This window comes from Eriocheir sinensis, chromosome 2, assembly GCF_024679095.1.
Source record: "Eriocheir sinensis breed Jianghai 21 chromosome 2, ASM2467909v1, whole genome shotgun sequence".
NCBI classification, from domain to species: Eukaryota; Metazoa; Arthropoda; class Malacostraca; order Decapoda; family Varunidae; genus Eriocheir; species Eriocheir sinensis.
Genome location: NC_066510.1, coordinates 18,999,125 through 19,008,435, shown reverse-complemented (window position 1 = coordinate 19,008,435; position 9,311 = coordinate 18,999,125). Strand labels below are relative to the sequence as shown.

General features: G+C 46.8%; 1 protein-coding gene across 1 annotated transcript in view; it reads right to left on the bottom strand.

The window, feature by feature from the left end:
• Positions 1 to 295: 295 nt before the first annotated feature.
• LOC127000829 (protein Skeletor, isoforms B/C-like) overlaps positions 296 to 9,311 on the bottom strand; it is a 159,059-nt gene continuing 150,043 nt past the window's right edge. Inside the window, exons 9-15 of the mRNA XM_050864894.1 lie at positions 8,141 to 8,237; positions 7,553 to 7,793; positions 7,109 to 7,336; positions 6,750 to 6,873; positions 6,184 to 6,314; positions 5,209 to 5,372; positions 296 to 4,842 (exon numbers count right to left, since the gene is read on the bottom strand). Coding sequence (XP_050720851.1) covers positions 4,645 to 4,842; positions 5,209 to 5,372; positions 6,184 to 6,314; positions 6,750 to 6,873; positions 7,109 to 7,336; positions 7,553 to 7,793; positions 8,141 to 8,237 — 1,183 coding nt within the window. The 3' untranslated portion in view covers positions 296 to 4,644. The remainder of the gene's footprint in view (positions 4,843 to 5,208; positions 5,373 to 6,183; positions 6,315 to 6,749; positions 6,874 to 7,108; positions 7,337 to 7,552; positions 7,794 to 8,140; positions 8,238 to 9,311) is intronic.

Sequence of the window (9,311 nt, the reverse complement as noted above, 5' to 3'; positions counted from 1 at the left end):
AATCTAATGTTTATAATGTTTCGTCACTCAGCCTCAAGGTCTATTTACAAGATCTTATGTTCACTGCCTGACGCCTGACGTATGATACAAGTGCCCGCTGATATGATTATGAACACACACACACACACACACACACACACACACACACACACACACACAGACACACAGACACACACTAACTTGGCATCACGCAGTGTCTAATCATCAGCAGAGGTAGTAGTAGTAGTAGTAATTGTAGTAGTGGTAGTAGTAGCAGTAGTAGTAGTAGTAGTAGTAGTAGTAGTAGTAGTAGTAGTAGTAGTAGTAGTAGTAGTAGTAGTAGTAGTAGTAGTAGTAGTAGTAGTAGTAGTAGTAGTAGTAGTAGTAGTAGTAGTAGTAGTAGTAGTAGTAGAAGAAGAAGAAGAAGAAGTAGTAGTAGGAGGAGGAGGAGGAGTTGCTGTTGTTTAAGAAGTGGGAGGAGAGAGAGAGAGAGAGAGAGAGAGAGAGAGAGAGAGAGAGAGAGAGAGAGAGAGAGAGAGAGAGAGAGAGAGAGAGAGAGAGAGAGAGAGAGAGAGAGAGAGAGAGAGAGAGATAGAGAGAGAGAGAATTAACATCCAGGCCACATTCCGTGCTGCTAAATTAGTAACTCTTGTACAGCCAGCGGGACTCACCCTCGCGTCACCATTCAACCCTACGACGCTAAATCCAATATGTTATCAAAAAAGTTATCCAATTTCACCTTAAACACTAAGTGAGCTCTAAGGAAAAAAATAGCCTAACTCCCTAAATGGACAGGACATTTAAATTTTACAGTGATACGGAAAAAAATGTGACGCTCGAAGCCGCGAAGACCTGAACATCGGCGAGACTTTTGAATCAGCGGCCGAGGCTCTGCCCCACACCCTCGAAGTGGTGAGGAGGCGGGGGATCGCCTTGATGGGGCTTGGACTGCCATATGGTGCAACACGGCAGCATTTAATGATTATTTTTTGGGGAGGAAGAGGTGAGGGAAAGGGACATACTTTCCACAAGATCTCCTTACTATGAAATTTTGTAACATAAGAGCAAGCATTCGATGGCAGCAGACGTCTAAGTGCTGAATCCATTGATTTTGTTTTCGTAAGTGAGAAACAAAAGGGAGGTGCGTTCATATGAGGGACGTTTTGCTCACCTCTAGGGATGTTATGAAATTCCTACTGGATCAAAATTTCAGTCGAAGGAATCGATGCGATCAGGCCACCGCGGGAGGGTGCAGAGTCCTCTTGCCTGACGCACGGCTCGCGACGTCCAGGGGGACGGCGCTTCGCACGCCACATAACCTACAAGAACCACCTGAGCCACAAGAACCACAAATACCACCTGCACCATGAAGATCACCTGAACCACATAATCATAATCTAGGCCACACAGACCATCACAACAACACACCTGGGCCAGAGGGCTCCAGGGTGACTGAGGGGGGCATGGCTTCTGTCTGCTGGGGTTCCATCCAAGTATTAATTTGTCACATCGTCTTAAATATATTCGTCATACAAGTGCATTCAAGCGGGAGCGAATTGTCGAGATGCTGGCAGGCTGCACAACTCTGGTGCTGGCGTCTGTGTGATCGCTTCGTCCTGAATAGTTCCCAATGACTAATATAATTAAATCTACATTAGAAGTGATGATTTGTGTGACAGGAGAAGTGTTGTTCCCGGTGAGACGAAGCGGCGTGCAGTGTGTCCAGCGCCAGGCTGTGCAGCCTCCACGTGGGTCCCTGGCAGTGGCAGTGCTGCGTGCCGCCCTCAAGTGTTATTTACGGTTCCCTAATAGCTAAATGGAATCCATATTGATTATGTTGTTTTCTGCCGCAGGATCGAGTGTCACTGCGGCGGTATTGGGGGGGGAGGCTCCCTCGTAGGGCCACGAACAGGAGGTAGGGGTTATTTACAATATTCTTCACATTAAATATATATATGTATGTATATATATGTATATAATCACAGCAATATAAAACTGTTAAATTCACAACAAACTCTTCAAATAAATATCGGAGCGTCTAGAGGAGAATGAACTAAAGCGGTGGCGGCGGCGGCGGCGAGGCGGACTGACCCAGATTACGCCGCGGAACGCCCGGCCCGAGGCGGCCCGCACCCAGCGCGGCCGCGGGCACCAGGCGGCGGCCCGGGGCGTGGGAAGTGTACGGCGAATATTCACATAAAAATATATATTAACGGTCAAACTTTAAGTGTGAATATAAAGATGCGATAATGTGTGCGCGGGAGCGAGCCAAGATCCCCTTGGTCACAGCCAGGCCTAAGTTCCTCGCGCGGGGGAGCTGACGCGGGCGTCCAAACGGTGGGTTGTGGCCACCTCGCCCTCAGTGTACTAACCATCGGAGTTTCGCATCATACCGTGAACAGAAATGAACATTACGTTGCCGCACCCCGCCCTCAATGAGGAATTTACGCCTGGCGACACAACATAGTACACTGCGACAAAGAGTAGTGGCATGCATGAACCGTCTAGTGGTATGATGATGTCTTGGCTGGGTGACCGACACACGCCTGGGTCACCTACTCACGACGACAAAGACCAAGGTGAGAGAGAATAAAGGTCAAATATAAACAAGGTAATTTTCTTCTTGCGCTACACACTAAAATGATACAAAAAGGGGTTATGCTTTAGTCTTCCGCAAACAACGAAGGTGGAAGGGTCGCTTGTTGGCCCGGTCTGCAGGAAAACGATTGGTGGTGTGAAGCTTAGTCATGACGGCCGAGACGCGTGGGCATTCTACTTTCGCTTCTTCCCCACAGCTCTGTCCACGTCCCCAACACCCTCGCACCCTCGCGTGGCTCAACCTCCCTCTACCCATCATCGTTTGTAATTCAATGCTCAACCCGAAGAACGAAAAAATAAGAGCATCGGTTTTGGGTATGAAACATTAAATCAGACAGTTTTCAAGGACAAGACCATAGGGTTTTGTTACTTTTGCCGATGTTGATAGCAGCAGTAGTAGTAGTAGTAGTAGTAGTAATAGTAGTAGTAGTAATAGTAGTAGTAGTAATAGTAGTAGTAGTAATAGTAGTAGTAGTAGTAGTAGTAGTAGTAGTAGTAGTAGTAGTAGTAGTAGTAGTAATAGTAGTAGTAGTAATAGTAGTAGTAGTAGTAGTAGTAGTAGTAGTAGTAGTAGTAGTAGTAGTAGTAGTAGTAGTAGTAGTAGTAGTAGTAGTAGTTGTAGTAAACACAAGTAGCAGAAACAGTAACGGCAGCAGGAGGAGGAGGAGGAGTTTTCGTAATTTCAGCAGACGCCGAAACAACGTCAACAGCTGGGTCGCTCTTCGGTCACGGTGGCAGCACGAGAAAAGGGTGAGTGTCTTTACTTAATGTCAAACTCATCTAAAAAAAAAAAACCCATAACGCATATAAATGTCCCTACCTTTACTTTTTTTTTTCTTTCAGGACTGCAATTTGAGCACACTGGTTGGCGTCATTCAGAGCCACCAAGGAAAGAAGGTAGCACATTTGTGTAGGGTATGTTCGCCTATTCGCACGCACCTTTCTAATTAGTACGCACTGATATCCGGGAGGAAATCTTAAATATTGAGTTGAGGTGGTAAAATTAAATGTAATATTGTCGAAATAAGGAATGTTTATCATCTTTATTTGACAAGAGAATTTTTACACCTCCGTTCAATTTCCAGAATGTACATTTTCTCCCTTATATAAGCGCCAATTGGAATGATGCGTACAGATTGGTGGACAAGGGATGACTCTGGGGTTTAGCTGATTCCACTGGGTGATTCCACTGCTTCGGAGCTCCACTGACACCCCGGTCGAACTTTCCCGAGGGTTCACGAGGCAGCCGATCGTTCTAATCCAATGAGTTTGTACAAATCATGATTCTGTACTTTTGAAGTATACATTTTTAGCTAATAGTTATTGCTGACGTTATGAGATACGAATGAGGCGTCTCCTCGACACACAGCATGGACAGCACTGCACCAGAAGGCTGAGAGACAAGACACAGTAACAAGTGGGTCCAGGGGCGACACGGAACGACGGGACAGCGGGTGCGACAACGGTAGTCAAGACGCACACACATACGTACACGCTGACACACAGGAAAATAAAGACCAGGAAGCACGAGACCACGCGCCTGCTGTGTTGCAGTAAAAAAAAAGAAAAAAAAAAAAAAAAAAAACTTGAATGAGTAGCCATAGCAGCATCGATGGTGGTAGTAGTAGTAGTAAGTACTTGAAGTAATGATCTTATTTACAAATGGAGGATAATAAACCTCCGTAGCGACTCGACTCGGGCCAGAATCACGGTCGATATACAAAAGCAGTGATACTCGAAGCGACAACGCAGGGCGAAATGGTGGAGAGAAAAACTAGTGGACTAATACAGTTATCATAACCATTAAAAATTCTCATCTTCAGCTGTACATTCACGTTGTGTTAAAATAAGAAGTACAAAATGAGACACTGGAGCCTCCAGGAAACACAGTCGAGGCTTTCACTACGCCAAACACACACACTCACACACGCTGAACTACCATTATGCTGTGTTTTATCTCAGAATTGCCATGGAGCTTTAAAAGTGATGGTGTTGTGTTGGGGCTGGGGCGGGGGAGGAAGAGGAGGGGAGCAGAGTGGGTTTTTAAGCTAATACTGACTAAGAATTTCATCTCAGTGGCCGCGCGAAAGCTAGCAGAGTAAATGAAGAGAAGAATTGCAAGAAACAATAAAGGAGGGATAAAGAATGTAGAAGAAGGATGGGGGACAGGGTGAGGGAGACGCCGCCGTTGTCTCCCTCCCTTCGCAGTTTGTAGCCGCTGTCCACCACGTGAATTTTCCAGCCCATGTTGAGGTGTCTGAAGCACTGGAAAGACAACGGCACTGTTACCTCCTGTGGCCATGCCCCTGAGAAGAGCGTGTCGAGCAGGGGAAAATCATCTGAATTTGAGCAAAAGAGAAATCAAGGTCGTCTCTTTCCAATAAGCTGTCACATATATTTGCTGATTCCTGCCCGTTCTTCAGATTTGTAAACATATCAGAGACAATACTGTTAAAAAAAAATTGGACTGCACACCTGACCTTAAATTTTCAAAGCAATACTTTCCTCTGACTTGAATACAGATTGCAAGGGTGCTCACAAATGGCCGAAACGTGCTCTGCCGTGTTGGTTTCTCTTATGGGAATGTCTGTATGTGTGCCTCATGCAACTCTAGCCCTCTAGCCCACTTGCCTGGTAGTACACGAGGTCCGGCGTGTCCTCGGCGACCGTCCACGTCAGCGATCCAGGCAACCCGCTCTCACACTCCTTGTACAGCGAGTCCTTGTATATCTCAAACGTCTCGCTCTGCTGCCACATGTCCTGGCCGATGAGCTTCCACAGACACAGACTCCCCACTGTGGAGAACACACACACACACGTCACATCCCTACTTCTATAAATGTTGTGGTCTCTGATAACCACTCTAAGTGCTTGTCTAGTGCCGCATAGTCAGATCTCTGCCACTAAAAATGCTAATGATGCGGCAATATCTGAGTTGGAGGTGACACAAGCTTGCGTTGATAATTCTCCAATGTTGTAAAATTATGTAGTTGTAATATTATGTAGAGCTATAAATGTCAGACTCATGTCGTATATGTAGCAGGATCACCACTGTGAATAATAGGATTTCTGATGTTGTGATGATGTCTGGCGTGCAGGGGACACAGGGTCGCGTCGACATGTTCCACTGTAAATGTTGAAGTCTCTGATGCTGCATGGTAGTTGTCAACCTTTTCCCACTAAGAGTTCCCTGTGTTATCAAACCTTCAACTGATATCCCATTAATCTGCTACTGAATATAAAATGGTAACTATGTATTTAATTAATATTAATATGTTTAGTGGTACTACAATGTACATTATCTAATGGTTGCATGCACACCATTGTATTTGAAAAAAAAAATCATTATGAACATACTACCTCGTGCAGGTAAAAAAAAAATCATATGGCGAGTAGTATATTGCGTCAGTTGCGGCTGCCTGACTATTGTGGTGCAGTAGCCCTGCTGTATCGTCACATCTCTGACACCATAAATGTTGTAATTTCTGGTTTCTGCCATTCTTGATGCTGAGGTATGTGATGTAGTCAGATCCGTGCCACTCTGTGCTAAGTCTTTGTTGTGTGAATGTCTCACGTGCAGGTGACAGGTTGTCACAAGGGTCTTACCTGCTGTTGGTTTTGGCATCTTGTCCTTCATAAAAGACACCCCGGCAAATACCCGCTCGTTCTCCTGTTCCTCTAGAGTCTTCATGTTAAAGCCGCCCTCAGGTGACGAGGTGATGTACAGTGGATGGTGCCTGGTGAAGGGAGGCGTGGGTCAGGCACGGAAAGTGAGCCAATAAATAATTCTCAAGACAGACAACATCACAACAGATGTCTGATGTCTAAGTTTCCAAGGCTTTATTTTTATTCCATTTGTACAGTAAAACACATGTTCATTATTCTTGTGTAATATCTGTATACCATTTATTGCTATCCTTGGTATAACCATGAAGTGTATAAGTCTGTGTGTGTGTGTGTGTGTGTGTGTGTGTGTGTGTGTGTGTGTGTGTGTGTGTGTGTGTGTGTGTGTGTGTGTGTGTGTGTGTGTGTGTGTGTGTGTGTGTGTGTGTGTTTAACGCTTATACGCACGCACGCACATTCGCACGCCCTTCTGCATACACATGCACGCTCACCCGCCCACCCGCACACACACACACACACACACACACACACACAGCAGCGCCCCTCACCTGGCGTTGGCGGCTTGGTCCTCGCCGCCGTGCACGGTGAAGTAGTAGGTCTGGCCGCGCTCCACGAAAATCTCAGGAGTGAGCATTTCGTTGATCCACCAGGCGAGGCCCCGCTGCCGGTACTCTGAGGGGGAAAGGAATGAACATAGACGAGCTGGGAAGATGTGACCTCAATAATAAAAAAGTAATATTTTCATTGTTTATGTCTTCATTTTACAACAAACATGATCAAATGAATCATCATGGGATATCAGTTGTATCTCATACAACTGTTATGAATTATAATAATATATTTCAAAGGTCTTGTCTAGTGTTAGAAGAGAATAAGGATTCATTCCCAAGATAAGAAAGAAAATTACCCCTGGGTGAGTAAATGGTTTGTGAGCAGCGAGTACAAGATGGATACTGACGGGTGGCAGACGGGTAGCCTCTGTCTCCCCCCGTGGGACCGATGGTGGCCGTAAAGTTAGTGACAGCGCGAAGGATCCTCGGCTCCCACTGGCTGTAGCGCGGCGGCTCGCGGCCCACCCCGGCCTTACGGCTGCACGTGTTGTCCCCCTGCGCCTGGAAGTCCAGTTCAATATGACCTGGGGACGAAGAAAACGTAAAGTGATTCATCAGAACGATCATTATGCTTTACATTATTGATTTTTTTTAGTATTCTGTCCCTAAACTATGTCCTAAAATAAAGGAGCAAGAAAATGATAAAGGTGAGTGCCAATGCAGCAGGTAAAGGTGCGAGGTAAAGTACTGCGGGTGACAACAAACTCACAAGACGTTATTCCCTCCAGAGCCACACTCACTGTCAGTTATAAAGTTGTCGTGGTAGCTGGCCTCCTTGGTGTCGCTGAGGTGGCCGATGGCGGCGATGACGGTGCGCAGCTCGGGGTGGCGCGCGATGGGGATGTCCAGGTGGTCGTTGGTGTCGTAAGGCCGCTTGAAGGTGATGGTGGTGACGCCGTTTTTCCTCTCACCGCCAATCACGGAGGCATCGTTGCGGCCGTTCACACTCTCGTCCGGACACACACCCTTCATTCCGATGCACTGCAGGACCAGACAGAAACATTTCATTGAGAACTAATTACGAACCCACTGTGTTATTGTTTGCTACGGCTGTTACAGGAAGGAGAAACAGATGATGAGCTTTCCTGTCTCTTGTAATGTAAAAAATATCGGTACCAGTCACATTTTATCGCACTGGACAACGCAAACGGAAAAAAAAAGTTCACTAAGGAATATTTAAAGAATCTCACGAGCTTTCATTTCTGCTAGGGAAGTTGTTACATAATTCTTTTTTTTATAGTAAGAGAACAGAGGACGAGGTTTCCCGTTTCTCTTAGTTACGTTAAAAGGGCCGATACCTAACACATACATGGCGTCACCGGCCTCACCTGCTTCTTTGCCGTGACGCTGTAGTCGATGGCGTGGAAGGAGCCGTCGTCGTGGTCGTAGTAAGCCACCACGATGTCGCTGTTCAGCATCTCCGGCCTGACGGGCAGACGCAGAGACGGACATTGAGACGGGGAGCGAGGAAAGGAGTCATGGATGTATAAAGAGGAGTAGAGAAACGGGGGCGGGGGGAGGAATGTGACGAGGAACGGGGAAGAGTAGATAGGAGTAGAGGAACCAGACAGAGGAAAGGAAGGAAGAACGGGGAAGAGTAGATAGGAGTGGAGGAACGAGACAGAGGAAAGGAAGGAAGAACGGGGAAGAGTAGATAGGAGTGGAGGAACGAGACAGAGGAAAGGAAGGAAGAACGGGGAAGAGTAGATAGGAGTAGAGGAACGAGACAGAGGAAAGGAAGGAAGAACGGGGAAGAGTAGATAGGAGTAGAGGAACGAGACAGAGGAAAGGAAGGAAGAACGGGGAAGAGTAGATAGGAGTAGAGGAACGAGACAGGAAAGGAAGGAGGAACGGGGCAGAGTAGATAGGAGTAGAGGAAGGAAACAGAGGAAAGGAAGGAAGAACGGGGAAGAGTAGATAGGAGTAGAGGAACGAGACAGAGGAAAGGAAGGAGTTGAGGAACGGGAATTAGTGAAGGATGGAGTGGAGGGACGAGGAAGAGGAAGGAAGGAGTAGAAGAACAGGGAAGATGAAAGGAAGGAGTAGAGAAACAGGGAAGAGGGAAGGGAGGAGAAGACGAACAGAGAAAAGGGAAGGGAAGAATGGAGGAACAGGGAACAGGGAGAGCAGAGGAACGGGGAAGAAGGAAGGAAGGAGTAGAGGAACGGGGAAGAGGGAATGAAGACTTAAAGGGACAAGAAAGATGGAAGGAGGGAGAAGATGAAAGAGGAAGACCGAAGGAAGGAGAAGAGGAATAGGAAGGAGGGAACAGTCGAACGGGGAAGAGGGAAGGAAGGAGTATATATATATAGACAGAGAATGGGGGAAACTAAAAGGTCGGAGGTGAGGGACTGAGAGTGAGGGGCTAAGAAGGAGTGAGTGAGGGAAAATGGGTTAGGGTGAGGAGAGAATAAGGGTGGAGGGGGACGATGAAAGGGTGAGAGTGAGGATATAAAGGGGAAGGGGGAAGGATGAGGAACTGAGTGAGGATGGGGGTGA